This window comes from Haliotis rubra, unplaced genomic scaffold (assembly GCF_003918875.1).
Source record: "Haliotis rubra isolate DU_JTF1 unplaced genomic scaffold, ASM391887v1 Scf121, whole genome shotgun sequence".
Taxonomy (NCBI): Eukaryota; Metazoa; Mollusca; class Gastropoda; order Lepetellida; family Haliotidae; genus Haliotis; species Haliotis rubra.
Genome location: NW_025765126.1, coordinates 638,181 through 653,626, shown reverse-complemented (window position 1 = coordinate 653,626; position 15,446 = coordinate 638,181). Strand labels below are relative to the sequence as shown.

At 39.2% G+C, this 15,446-nt stretch overlaps 3 protein-coding genes across 3 annotated transcripts in view; 1 reads left to right on the top strand and 2 right to left on the bottom strand.

Moving 5' to 3' along the window:
- LOC124264949 (arginine--tRNA ligase, cytoplasmic-like) overlaps nucleotides 1-15,446 on the top strand; it is a 141,617-nt gene that overhangs the window by 74,311 nt on the left and 51,860 nt on the right. The gene's annotated exons all lie outside the window — the stretch shown is intronic.
- On the bottom strand, nucleotides 3,023-4,122 carry LOC124264940. The gene has a single exon (XM_046699723.1). The coding sequence runs from the start codon at nucleotides 3,889-3,891 to the stop codon at nucleotides 3,367-3,369; it is 525 nt and encodes a 174-aa protein (XP_046555679.1). The 5' UTR covers nucleotides 3,892-4,122; the 3' UTR covers nucleotides 3,023-3,366.
- On the bottom strand, nucleotides 4,245-14,994 carry LOC124264929. Its single transcript, XM_046699714.1, has 2 exons — nucleotides 14,544-14,994; nucleotides 4,245-5,128 (listed from the first exon to the last, which is right to left on the bottom strand). The coding sequence occupies exon 2, from the start codon at nucleotides 5,071-5,073 to the stop codon at nucleotides 4,348-4,350; it is 726 nt and encodes a 241-aa protein (XP_046555670.1). The 5' UTR covers nucleotides 5,074-5,128; nucleotides 14,544-14,994; the 3' UTR covers nucleotides 4,245-4,347.

Here is a 15,446-nt window from a genome sequence, read left to right as displayed (position 1 = left end):
ATCGGACTTTTAAACCTTTTTCTTCATTATTCATAATTGGATTTAATATGAAACACTCTTCCTTACATTGCTGAAGTGAATTTTGAAAATAATCTGGCCCTAATACGCTTCCATACTTCGGATCTCCAGCTGGATGTTATGCGCATCAGTTGCTGTGCAGAATTACCGGACAGCAAGCGATGTCGTCAGAACGCCGGTAAGGTCAACCATATGGCATAATGTACCGTTAGAATCTTATAATCGTCAATAAAACTTATATTTCTAGGTAAATATGATGCATACCAGCATGTTTAGTCACGTAAACCACAAAAAATAAGAGACGGTAGTTGCCGTGTTGCGATCGATGTGCTTAGGTGCGCGGAATTACCGGTCGGCATTGTACATGATTGGAGGATGTCTACACTGGTATGTGTGGTAGCTGTGATCCCGATTCACTCACTCACTGACATTGTTGACGATTACTCAGAGATGTGGTTTGAGTAACAGTATGTAAATATAGACCTATACACCTGGAGAAATGTTAAGCACATACCCTTTATATTTTCTTAAGTTCTTAATTTCCATGTGCCTTTTGGAATGTTTCCTGATTGCATTCATTCTGATAAATCTTTTAGACATCGCCACTGATGGCTGGTGAAATGCAAGTACAAGAACAATGGATGCTCAGTCACATGGTTGTATGTGCTCAGTCTTACCTCGCGATACAGTAGCCGGGAGCAGAAGGAAACGTAGCCAAATAACTGTTTCCATGGAAACTGTGTCATTAGATAGTAGGTCCAAATGAGTAGTAGATCCACTTCATTATCAAATGAATTTTGTCAGAAAATTAGTAGAAGACACAACTTTTTACACTGTGTATCATAAACTGATAATAGCAAGTGGTGCTTATGCTTTTCCAGGCGTATATATTCCAAGCAATATGATATGAAGAGAAACGAAACTCAAAAGAAATAAAAAGAACATGAAAGAAAGTGATTTATGAGTTGCAGAAAGTGATATATACACATGTTCATTTCATCTTGTAGACACAAAAGTTCACAACTATTTAACAAGAGTGGACAAGCAGCTAAATGAAACAATTACTCGGTAAGCTGCAGGGAAATCTATGTTCTACCTGTTGCTTCACTACAGGTACACCTTTTGTAATATTATCACCATGCCAACACATCACACCAGTACATAACTTCCATGAAATGGTGTATGGTGAAATGTTGACTGATTTTGATTATATATTTAAACCTATCGCTAAGTTCCGACATAGATGTCACACACTGATTGCCATCCTAGGTACCCAGTGTCTTTTACGGCCATTCTTTTTGGACAAATGCAGATGAAACATTTTCCATGTGTGAGTTTTTTTATGTTCAATTCAAATAGCTTGGCTCCAATATCCTCCTAATTTAGATGAAATGCAGAGTTTGAATAGGAGCATTGGAGCTGGTGATGTCACTTCAGAACCAATGGTGGCTGATGTGTAAGGTATTTATCAGAATGAGTGAGTGAGTTTAGATTTATGCCGCACTCAGCAATATTCCAGCTATATGACGGTGGTCTGTAGATAATTGATTCTGGACCAGACAATCCATTATCAGAATGACATGGAGATACTCTACACTGTACCTTATGTGGCATCGCCTTATTCTTACACGACACCTGGTGTTGTCATTCCCATTTGTTAGTGTGGATGCCTAAATTTGATATTGCTATCTATTTGGACTCATTTCACTCTTTAAAACAATGAGCAATTCCACCCAGTGCTCCCCAGTTGTTAATCATATGTGTAGGCCCCCTCACATTAACATATGACCAGCGGACCACAACTTTTAGTTTAGATTGCATTCCTATAGCTGAACATTTTGCCTGATTAATCAAAATAAAAAAATTATATATTCTAAGCTTAAGCCTATGAATAATAAATGAAGATGTGATAATGTGTAAAGGTTTACTGCTATGAGTTTACATACCATCAAACAGTCATACACACAAATATTGAATGCACTGAACAGGTCCATATATGCATATATAAAGTGCATTTAGTAACAACCTTATGCCAAGCTTCGTATAAAGGTACACAAATAGCCACCCATTTGGTATAAAACTTGACCACAACACTCACAAGATAGATATCCTGGTAAGGATTCATACACCCTCGATTGTCCAGGGTAATACGTCTTCATTATATTAGAATAAATACCCTGGACCCACTCATCAGAACTGTGACGTCACTATAACAGTTCTCCTATCCAAGCTGAATAGTCCAGAACAGAACTTCTGTGGTGTCCTTATCCTCAGCTGTCTTATCCTAGCTAAATAGTACAGAACAGAACTTCTGTTACAATGCTATTCTCAACTGCCCTATCCTAGCTAAATAGTACAGATCAGAACTTCTGTCACGTCCCAATCCATAACTGTCCTATCCTAGCGAAGTTTTACAGAACAGAACTTCTGTGATGTCCTATCCCCTTATCCTCAACTGTCCTATCCTAGCTAAATAGTACAGATCAGAACTTCTGTGTATGTATCCATAACTGAACTTCTGTACAGAACAGAACTTCTGTGGCCTGCTTATTCTCAACTGCCCTATCCTAGCTAAATAGTACAGAACAGAACTTCTGTGATAATGCTATTTTCAACTGCCCTATCCTAGCTAAATAGTACAGATCAGAACTTCTGTCACGTCCCAATCCATAACTGTCCTATCCTTGTGAAGTTTTACAGAACAGAACTTCTGTGGCGTCCTTATCCTCAGCTGTCCTATCCTAGCTAAATACCGGTAGTATAGAACAGAACTTCTGTGACACTGCTATTCTCAACTGCCCTATCCTAGCTAAATAGTACAGATCAGAACTTCTGTCACGTCCCAATCCATAAGTGTCCTATCCTTGCAAAGTTTTACAGAACATAACTTCTGTGACATCCTTGTCCTCTGCTGTCCTATCCTAGCTAAATAGTACAGAACAGAACTTCTGTGACGCTGCTATTCTCAACTGCCCTATCCTAGCTAAATAGTACAGATCAGAACTTCTGTCACGTCCCAATCCATAACTGTCCTATCCTTGCTAAGTTTTACAGAACAGAACTTCTGTGGCGTCCTTATTCTCTGCTGTCCTATCCTAGCTAAATAGTACAGAACAGAACTTCTGTCACGTCCCAATCCATAACTGTCCTATCCTTGCACAGTTTTACAGAACAGAACTTCTGTGACATCCCAATCCTCAACTGTCCTATTACGTACTGGAGTGAAATATCAATCTAAAAATGTAAGTGTCCCATTCTATCAAAGCAAATGGGTCCTGGGTATTTATTGTAAAGGAATGGCGATGTAGTACCCTGGTAACCGAAGATGAGATTGATGGAGATGTGTATTTACACCTGGCTTGTGTCAGTGTTCAGATTTGTCCTGTTTTCTTCTCCATCCTCATCAATGCTGGCCGCCATGCATCGACACCGCCGCAGGAATCGGACCCAGAGTTTGTGCACAGCACGATGTACGACACTGTCCATGCAGATGATGACTTGTGGGTAAATTATTGTTTGTATTGTGGACAGGGCAAGCGTACACGTGGTGATGTTGATGTATGCGATGGTAGATAGATGGTTTCGTAGTACTTCGGTCAGGAATAGGGGGAGAGTGCACAGACAGAAGGTCACAGACAGAAGACATGACAGTTTAGTGAAACTAAGAGTCAGGTCAGTTGTGGAATCATTGTCAAAGCTGTGAAGACTCTCATGATCACTGACATGTGATTCTTCAGACATGTGTGGAAGTTTGAACTTCAAGGTTGTCTTGTCCTTCTCGCTCCCATCTTCAACACTCTCGTGTTCCGACCGTGTATCCACCTCCTCCTTCTCTGTGCCCTCATCGTCTGACACGGTAATCAGCGGCAACATCGGGCGAACATCGTTCTTCACATCCTCACTTTCTCCCTTTTCTTCTTTCTCATCAAATTTCAACACTGGGGTCTTCAAGGGCAGCGACCTTTTTGAGAATTATTGCGAGACTTGGATTGCAAATCCGTGTCAGACTGAAATGGCGCTTTTCCACTGAATAATTTTGGATTTTCCAGTTGAGCCTGTAGGGCCGATATATCCACTGAGAACTTTCTAACATAATTGTACTTTTTAGCCTTCTCAGCAGGATCCATGAAATTAGTACTGGAGTCACCAATCTGACAGATTGTGTGACGCCGCCGGCCCAGGATCTGGGTCATGTTCACACCAAGCATGTTTTTATTTTTGGGTGATATGGGCATAGGTCCATCTCTGGCTGGTCCCCCAGCAGCATTGATGGCCAGGAGGGGCAGAGGGGAGGCTGCATGGACTGATGGGGTGTCTTCCGACTCATCTTCAGATGGGTTGCCTTCTGGGTCTCGTATCAGAAGAGTCGGGAACTTGATGTTTACATCCGCTATTGCTGTTGCCATGGAAACCTCCAGAATGCTTTTTGTGTATTATTGCACTGAAGATTACACACAACAAGATGGCTAGAACAAGAAACGTAAAGATTCCAAGAATCACCACTTTCATGCAAAAGGAACGGCTATTGAAGACGACAAAATACTCCGACACATGGGTTTCATACTGTATGGACACGACCAGGTATGAGCCAGCCAAACACAGGCCAATGATTACAGCTGTAATGCATCCAGTAATAGACCAAACTTTCTGAAACATCTTCCCCATGTGACTGCACTGTCGGAAGATATTCTCCGCAGACACAAACACAATGGTGACAGCCATAATGACGGACAACAACAGGTACATCCCGTGTACAAATATCTTGAAGTACTGGCTGGGGTTCTGATACGTGTAGTGGTAGTACAGCAGATGAAGAATCTCCTGTGGAGTCCACACCAGGTCCAGCATCAGACAGGCAAACAGCAGGACCAGGATGACGGAGTAGCTGAGTTTGTGGATGGACTTGCCTGCCAAGATGGCGCAGATGACCGTTAGGCTGCCCCCTCCTCCTCCAATGGCGGCCAGCAACAGCGTTGTTACCGACAACACCACCGAGTACGCCTCTAGTTTGGTTTCTTGATGAAGGGTTTCATTGAATCCCATATCGGTGGCCATTTTGTACAATCTATACTCCGAGAATTGGCTCTTCAACTGGCATTGGCTTGTTTACCTGTAAAGCAGAAATATTGACAAAGTTTGATGTTTATCAACAGAATGGGATAGTGGCACTGAATCTACAAGTATGATATAAACAATGGTGAAATGTTTTCAATATATCGGTAGCACAAAACAGTTATTACATATTGCCAGGGTAACATTGCTCATCATGAATTGTTGAAATTCCTTTTTTAATGCCAGCTCATTTCTGTTGAAGATATTTCAAGAGACCTGTGAGGAGATCCAATGATTGCTGCCACTGCATCAAGTGATAATGGCTCCAAACAATTTCAAAGACTCCAGCTATCACACTGTTTCAAAGATTAGGCAAACTTACTCAGGTGCCTAGAACTATATGTTAGTTCCTGCTTCTAACATAAGAATCAACTTTGATAAGGAATTTCCCTGACCAACCCACTGTTATTAACAAGGGGTATGGTACATTATATTCAACAGGACAAATCTCGACAAGATCTGGAACCTGCATGAGCTGAGGGAGTGTTTATACCAGTCTGTTGATTTGTTGGATACAGTTTTTGTCCTGTCAAATCCTTCCAAATCTGTGACGTAGGTTCAGAGTTAATGCTCATTTAACAATAGAGCAATTTACCCCACATGGGACTAGTTGGGCAAAGGAGTGAATCATTGAAGTGTTATGGCAAATGTCAAGGCAGATAAACAGAGACCTGAATAGGAAATCTGAACAAATAGGTTAGTAATTGCATTACAAGTCCTCAGGGTAACACATGGCATGATACATGGGCCATGAAAGTAAACAGACTTATTGTATGTTACTGCTTGAATGTACGATGGATGGATGGATGGATGGGTGGGTATGGATGGATGGGTGGGTATTGGATGGATGGATGGGTGGGTGGGTATTGGATGGATGGATGGATGGGAACTTAAAGACATACAATTATTTTCTCTGAATAAAAAGTGTCTTGACCACCAACTCATCATTTCATAGAACATCCATGTCCAATTAGATTTATTTTGTAGATTAAAACTTTCTGAGGTGCATGCTTGGTAATACTGGAACTGTCTGTATACACCACAGTGATGTCATCTGTTTAGAAACACAATAATGATGTCATCCAATTGAATACATACTCAAGAGTAATTTTGTCCAGGATAGCTTCAGCACCCAAGGATGATGTCATCCAATTGTTTACAAACATCTTAATGATGTTTCAATAATGATGAAGTGTTTTCACAAATAATATCATTGTCTTTTTAAACTGATCATGGAACCACTGAACCCACTTTCATCAATAATGGAAGTAAAACACATCCAAAACATTTGATGATTTCTCAGCATTGAAATCCTTAACACTAATACAAGCTCGATTTTGCCAAAGGTTGAGCAATGGGTGGTTTTGTGTAGATTAAATCCCGACTTTGTCCCTTCCTTCCTTCACTAAGTCCCCCCACAGAGCCATCATTCAGTGCACTCTTTGTGTTGAGGCTGAGGATGTTTCTTAAATTCCTTCTTAGTTCTCACTTGCAAGCAAAATCTCTTGTCCATGAAATAGAAAAATGTTTGTCTAAAATTAGGATACAATGTTATTTTTCTGAAGAATTTTCAGAGTGTTAATGGCTAAGCATTAAATATACCTAGTTTATTCCTAATCCTCTTAAACAATGACATCAGCTTTGAAATTACCAACACACTGCTTTCTGTGAACTGTTGTCTGTACAAACAGTTGACCTTTGAGTGAAGATACTTGCTTTGATAATGTTAACGTAAGAGGTACGTTGCCATAGCAGCATAAATATTGTCAGCAGCCCTACACTGATAAATCAGCTGATGATGCCAATAGTCTTATAAACTTGTAGGGCGGTGTGTTTCAATGCAGAATGATTGCCTTCATAACTGGGTTTTATAGAGGTGCAATAGCCTTCAATCAGTGGCTACATACGCCTTGATGACACTGGCACTCTGGCTCCCAACAGCAGGGTTGACTGCCATGGGTGTCTGTGACAGGGATTGCAGTGTACACGAGAGTATGTCAGGCACCGTGCTCTGTGATGTATGGCTCGAGAAGGGCTTCTTCACAGGCTCTGATTATACTCTTGGATTCTTTTCCTTTTTTACCCTTTCCTTGAAAGAGATAACCTAACGATGGATGGCTTTCATCTGTTTTGTTAGTTGATGGTGTTATGCCCACCTTTCTTTCAGTGAAATGGTTTCCGTACTTATAGGCAAATGATTTTGTTAAGTAACCTAGTCCGCGAGACGACAGTGAGAGAGGGATTCTGTGAGAAGCATCACAACATGAAGGGAATGGATAGTGTACATTTGAAATGTCGCCATATGCCTCGGGCTTCCTGTTTTCAGTCATACAAGGACAACTAAAAGTTTCAATGATTCTGCCATTTATCATCATCATGCTAGCATTATTTAGTTAAATATTTTGTGTATTAGAACATGTGTTTTTATCAACTATTTATCTAGTAATACAGTCGCTGAAAATTGTAACAATTTCTTATCTGGATGGAATCCACCTTATACATGTTTGTATCAAACATCTGTACTTCAGGTCAGTCAATTCCATGAACTGTAAATGGACACAGATACCCTAAACAGTAGGTTCAGAATGGAGATAAAAAAGTATAAACAATTAAATGACCCCTTCACATTTGTTCAAATTCTGCTGAAAGTCATGTAACTGATTTGTTGTGTCCTTTTGGTTGTTTTCCTTCAGATAAGTATAGTTTTATAACATTTCACCAGGTAGTGTTACGGTATCAGGTTTACACAGGTGTTGTGGAGCAAGGGTTGTCTTGGACAAGGACACTGGATATGCCTGTGGTGCCATTAAAGAGAGGAAACCATTGTAACATAATCATTTAATGGAGGTTGCATGGTGTGACAACATTGACGGAATCAGCTCAGGGCACAGCTGTCTATTTTACAAGCCCTCACTAAGCATTATGTATCTGTCTGTTTTATGTGTACATCAAAGCATTTCCAAGGTTGCTTGAAGAACACAGAAAGAGCTATTTATGGAAACAAATGACAGCAAATAGAATTCATATGAGAATAAGAAAGCCTTATCCTCTAGTGGAAGCTATTTATACCATGTTTATATCTGTTTATGAAAGCTTTTGCACCAACACTTTTTGATAATTTTAAATATGAATCTATAAATAGCAAAGACCTTTGAAAGATACTATTTATGATGTCTGTAGGTATATTTTTGTAGATGAATTCATTAGATCCAATATGCCCTCAGGGTTGTATTGACTACATTGTTACATGTAGATTACATATTGAGATATACATCATCACCAATGAGGCTTGTCGGCAGATTGATCTACAGCCATTGTTTATGATGCCCTTATAAAGGATACCCTGTGGTCTGAAATACACTCAAGGGCACCAATCATTTTTCTCTCTTGTATTTTTTTAAATATCAAGGAAATGTACTTCCTGTTGCTGAGTGCAGCACTGAACACCAATGCAGTTGACGTGGTACACGCTGGTCTATATAGGTGTGGCGTGATTAGCCATGTGAAACAGTGGAGGTACTTCCTAGTATTTTCAGGCCAGGAACTTCTGTACTTGTATATATACTCAAAGGCAAAAATTATTGTGACACATGTGCTGCATTCAACTTAGTGAAAAAGTAAATGTGACTCATCGATGAAGAAAACTCTTTTCCACTAATTTTTTCCCCATTGCAAATGTTGTCTGTTCCATAGGAGACATTGACATCAATGTTCTAGCTCCAGAATTGGCCATTCTCATGATCTCAAGATCACCAGTGAAAAATTTCCATGTTGCAATACCTTTTGCCTCTCAGTAGATTTGGAAAATCTGAGTCAAAATTGTTAAAACTCACTCACCCACTCACTCACTCAAGCATTGATTATATGGGGACCAACCGTAACCAGGCCATTGTTTTATGACTTGAAATCTGCTGACTGCCAATCACTTCCAATCACCTACTCCAGCCTAAACTGCTGCCTGAGTTATTAGAAGCATCTGGTTTATGGAGTTAGTTGAAACATACAATGACGGAGCTCACAGCTTGCCTTCTGCTTGACGTGGACCGCATGGCCATATGAAATACAAGCACACACATTGGCCTACGTGGGCTTCGTTAAGAGGATGTTGGATGGCTTGTGTCATCAATCATAGGAGAACTAATTAGATCACTGTCATTGTTTCTCACCACTAACGATGTGAATTCAACAGTTGCATTAATTTCATTTATGTCCCTGTGTCTCTTTCCAAAACATTGATTTTCTGTGTGTCCAAGCGAAAGGTAACAAATCTGATATTGTGCACTTCTTGCTGTGACTGATTTTGTTTGATGATGTGTCAGGAGTGTTAGTATTTGGTAATTAATGTGTTATTACAAATTACGGATGTAGAAAGAAATATGGAATGTGTCCACAAGGCTGATTTACCGATTTTCACAAAGATTTATTCATGCTGGATCCTTATCAAGTTTTTTATCAAGGATTATATTTGTAGGAGGTGACAATCATTTTGATGAAACAATTTTATTGCAAGCGATTCAGTTTGATCACAGTCCTGCTATTAGTTTGATTTTCTCTTGAAGTCAAAACATCTTTGCAACATCTTTTAACTATTCCTCAATGGAGAAAGCACTTTAATTGTTTTTTCTATCTTCCAACGAGATATTTCAGCTCAAATGTTTCAAGAGTTATCAATCTGTAACAAAATGAGTTTTCTCTATGTGTACTGATAAAAATCGTGTCATTCCTAACTTAATACTACATGTCAACCTGACTGATCCATCACGTGTGAACCAAACTCTCTCTGATTGTGTCACGACGTTCTTCATCTCCATCCAACCTAACCAGCATCGTGATTTAGCTGAATGGAAATGTTTCTGTGCCTGGAAATATTAATTTAGTATCAATATGCAGACATCTGTATGGACAAAGTATTAACATTCAAATTGTATGATTACATTGGTACCATGATATCCGGGCCCTAATCTCCATCACAGCAGTATGAACAGAAGGGATCCTCATTGAAATCTCCTTGATAAATGAAAATGCTGAAATCAATGATGTGATGAATCTAATGTGTATCTGCAGCATCTAAATGCTTTCAAAAGACATTTATTTTATTTGCGTGATTACAAGATCATTTGTCATAGTAAAAGACAGGATTTTCAGCTTTGCCTGACTTAATCATTACCCCATGTGTGTTGGTGACAAGGTGCATAAATCAAACTTTCTGTCCTGATTCAAATGTATAGAATTAACTGATACGTCAACATGATCAGTATCTCAATGTACAGAAAGCTCTTGTAGCCTGGTACTTGTCATAAGCAAACTATATGCATCGGGCATCAGAGATCGACAAGGATGGTGAGAAGTCTCAAGAACTGCGGTTCCTAAGCTCATTGTCATCTACATCATCAACAACAGCATATGTTGCTCACAAGTATTTTGTTGACATTTCTTTGGATGATTGTTGATAAAAAGATTGTTAGGACATTTTTGTCTACAGAAGCCTGGTTTTAGGGGAATTCTTTCATGTTTAGTTTCATTATGGTCAAAAACGTTTGAAGGACATTTATATTTGTACTGCTCGGATATTGTGCTCAGTGTATGATGTACAACTTTAGGTTAGAGGACATATAGTATAGGGCTGATTCATAAACTGTTAGCTCTGCCATATTTGTGCAAATTGGGAAAGAGATATTCATAAACATTATTTGTCATTTGGAATTGTTCATTCATACATACAAGAGTTTGGTAGAAATTAAGGAATCTGGTATTTTAGGTTATGAATAAAGACACAATCAATTCATTTTATAGTTCTAATCACAATACACATATTTGTTGTGAAAAACACTTAGTTTGGACAATGCTTTCTCTTCAGGATTGACAATAAATATCTGACCTGTTAAGGGGAGTCCAGATAAAGCACAGCTCATCAAGGGCGGCCGCTGGAGTGGGCAGGGAGAGGGGGCAGTATTGATGTTCACAACATGCATTGCTGGGAAGCACTGATGCATGATTTATAATCCACTTCCTGCCACTGATAATTTTGTTGTCACATAAAACAGCTAGCTGCCAATATATCGTGATGTCGTGAGGTTGCTGACTCTTGGTTCGTTCCACATAGGGTTCGACTAAGGATAGCTATTGTTTGTGTTTGTCATAGCCACAAGCTTCTGTTTTGCTAAATTATGTGCTTTTTGAGTTCTTTCCTCACTTTTACCTTATGAATGGGCTCTAATTTGAAAAAAAGTCAAACAATTAACATGCAAAAATCTTTGAAAATAAATATTCCTAATTGTATCATTAATGAAGGTGTTTGTAGTGTGGAAAAATAATTTTCTGAGAAAAATTTAATTGCCCATGATTTTGTTCTGCGTTTCTACGTTTCTGTACTTATTTTTGTCAGCAAAGTTCTGCTGGTAGTTAGAGCCAGTGGGTTGGGTTCAGGTGTCTCAAAGTGTGAAATGTTAAGTCCTTTTCTTGAGTCCATATACCAGGACAGTGTTAACCACTCACTCTCACTCACTCACTCACTCACTCACTCACTCACTCACTCACTCACTCACTCACTCACTCACTCACTCACTCACTCACTCACTCACTCACTCACTCACTCACTCACTCACTCACTCACTCACTCACTCACTCACTCACCCACCCACCCACTCACTCACTCACTCAGCTGCCTACGAACCCAGGTTTCTACCAGTTAATGTATATGGACTCTAATTACAACAAAGTCCAGCAGTTCATTATCAAAATAGGACAGACATATCACTTGTAGAATCACTTACATTGTACAAGCACTTACAATGAGGAATCTCAGGTTCAGTCGCCTTAAGTGCAACTATACAGAGTTATGTCCCTTAAAGCCAGAAACCCCTGGGTTTGAATCCGAGATTGACTTGTCAGCTTTACAGTCATACTCGTGGGTTTCACTGACTAGGCGATGTTTGAAGGCCTCCATGAATTTAACTACCTCAAAACTGTACCAGCTCAATACATTGTGGTGAACAAAATCAATTCTTTTCTGAGACTATGTTTTACTACGACCAGTGACATTGCCTGTTAACATCAATTCATAGATTTCTGTTGAGGAAGAAAAGCCAGGATTCAAGTTGAAGAATGACTCTCCCTTGAAAAAGTGCTTGGCTGTTTTATCCTGATTCTCATATTGACTCGAACAAAATGGCTGGCACATAGATTAGAAATCTATTGCTGTTACGCTGTGATTACCAGTATCTCATTCAGTGGTCCTTCAAGGTACTTTGTTGCTATTTGCCAAGCTCGACTCTGCTGAGCTTCATGGCAGTAAATATGTCTGCCTAGACTTGCTTCAAGCATTTGTTCCATGAAAGTCAGAGCACCTGTTAGCTGAATGTTGATTCATTCATGTTTTTATTTCTTGTAATTGTGTCAGTTGCACCTGAAGACTACCTTTATATAGAATGAAGTGTTTACAACATGTTCAGCCAATTGTTAACGTGAAGCATGCTGTTTATTTATGTTTTCAATGTCTAGTATCTGTGTGTGATATGGTTGATAATCTGATCAGCTGAAGATGTTATCCACCATGGAGGTGAAGTGGTTGATAAACTGATCAGCTGAGGATGTTATCAACCAGGGAGGTGATATGGTTGATAATCTGATCAGCTGAAGATGTTATCCACCAGGGAGGTGAAGTGGTTGATAAACTGATCAGCTGAGGATGTTATCCACCAGGGAGGTGATATGGTTGATAATCTGATCAGCTGAAGAAGTGGTTGATAAACTGATCAGCTGAAGATGTTATCCACCAGGGAGGTGAAGTGGTTGATAAACTGATCAGCTGAGGATGTTATCCACCAGGGAGGTGATATGGTTGATATACTGATCAGCTGAGGATGTTATCCACCAGGGAGGTGATATGGTTGATAAACTGATCAGCTGAGGATGTTATCCACCAGGGAGGTGATATGGTTGATATACTGATCAGCTGAGGATGTTATCCACCAGGGAGGTGATATGGTTGATATACTGATTAGCTGAAGATGTTATCCACCAGGGAGGTGATATTGTAGATAAACTGATCAGCTGAGGATGTTATCAACCAGGGAGGTGATATGGTAGATAAACTGATCAGCTGAGGATGTTATCCGCCAGGGAGGTGAAGTGGTTGATAAACTGATCAGCTGAGGATGTTATCAACCAGGGAGGTGAAGTGGTTGATAAACTTATCATCTGAGGATGTTATCCACCAGGGAGGTGATATGATTGATAAACTGATCATCTGAGGATGTTATCCACCAGGGAGGTGAAATGTTGGAGATAAATTTCAGTTGCAGATGTTATTCGCTAAAAGGTATTATGATGGATAAATATATCAGCTGAAGATTTTATCCACCAGAGAAGTGATATGGTGAATGAAATGTTTAGCCAAAGCTGTTATCCACAAGGCAGTTGATATGATGGATACACTGTTTAGGTGAGGGTGTTATCTTTCAGGGAGCATGATAAAGAATTCAGCTATGTGTATGATGTATTTTAGACAGTATAGATAGTGATCTTCCTGTTTGCAATATTTTGGGACAGTAAAATGAAGTTGGGATGGGATGGGATGGGATGGGATGAAAATCTGATAATTATTATCATGGACTAATAAAGAAAACACTGCTCTCAGTTATGTTGGCTGACAAATATTTCTCAGAATTTACGGGTCAGATGGTAAAATGTTAGGACTGTTTGAATTCTGTTTTCCATATCAGCCAGCAATCAGTGGAGTCTTGGTGATGATGAAATATGGTAACAGATTGTGCCATCATCACTGTCCTCTACTTGACCACTCAGTGTGCAGTATGTTTTGTTTCATTTGACTGGATGTAACCTTGACAAGCAAAAACAGGAATGATACAATACTTATTTTGGAACTAAACACATAAATCTGAATAAATGTAAACTTTTTGTCTGCAGCAGCTTGCAGACTGATGCATCTCCAACACATTCCATCATTCCATACAAATGGTAATACACAGGGCATCTGTTCTTCCTGTTTTTGTGGTGAATTCTATTGAATTGTTAGCTTATCAATGTTATGTTCGGATTATCTATTGAATCAAATTCAATAGTCTGAATCATTTATTTAGCAATATTTTAACATTTTCTCTTAGAAAACATTAAATTTATCTAATCTGGAACAATGCTGATTTTTCATGCTGAAGCAAATACCTTGTAATTGTTGTTTTCTAATTATGGTTGTAATGTTTTAACATTTCAATTGTTTTTTGTGACACATCTGTAACTGTATCAAATGAATGAGTGAAAGGATCATTGTTAAATCTGAGGTGATATTCTTTAAAAATCTCTGAAATTATTAAATTTCTAAATAATAATAATATAGGTTCAACAATAAACAGAAGAAAATTGCTGCAATATCAGGCATTGAATTAGCGACTTACTTAAACACTGTGGTATCCCATTCCGTGGAAGCCCCGAGTTCCGAGCGTCCTGCCTTGCTAACTGTCTCCCATGTCTGCGACGACTCGAGCCTGAGACTCGTTAGACCGGTCAGCGTTGTCAGTGGCACTGTGCTGTCACTGTACGTGTATCTATGCAAATCTGTCGTCAATTCAACTGGTGGGAAAACCTATACAGCTGTCACTCGCTATGCATTTGTCGATCCTGCATTCAACCAAGATTGTTTTCCCAATGTTTCAATATTTCCTCACGGAACTGTTTTGTCCAAGGCTGTCAATATCGAAGGCAGGTGGCCCTCGCCGGTGGGATCTCACCCCAGCCTGTGATCGGCAAAGCAAGTAATTCCAAGCTTTGGCTCACTGATGTTAATTGACATGGTGACCAAAGAAATGTACGATCACGCACACCCATACTTCTCTAACCATGCTTGTTCATGTGCAGAATCAAGATGTTCAAACTGAAAAAGAACAAACATGTTTTGTAGTTTACTGCTAATGATTTAGTGTGTTCTCTCTCATTCTTGAAAAAAAATCAATTTCTACACTCCTTTGAAAACCAGCGTGACTATCTAAAAAACCCAACCCAAAACATGCCAGGAACCTTTTTAATGATGTTTCAACAGAAAAAATGAAAATAATGTAGAAATCTTGAGTTGTTATTTTTTTAGGGGGATTGTACTTGAAACCTGAAACAGGATGTTTAACATGAAGTGAGAATGGTATTGGGTGAGACTTACGTTGAGGCTGTTGTTGTCACTATGGAAACACAATTTTATAAATGAAAGATTGCTGACAATTTGAGCGCAAAGCTAAGGATGAGAAACATGTAATGTTTAGAACAGTGAGTGAGTGAGTGAGTTTAGTATTATGCTGCTTTAATACTAT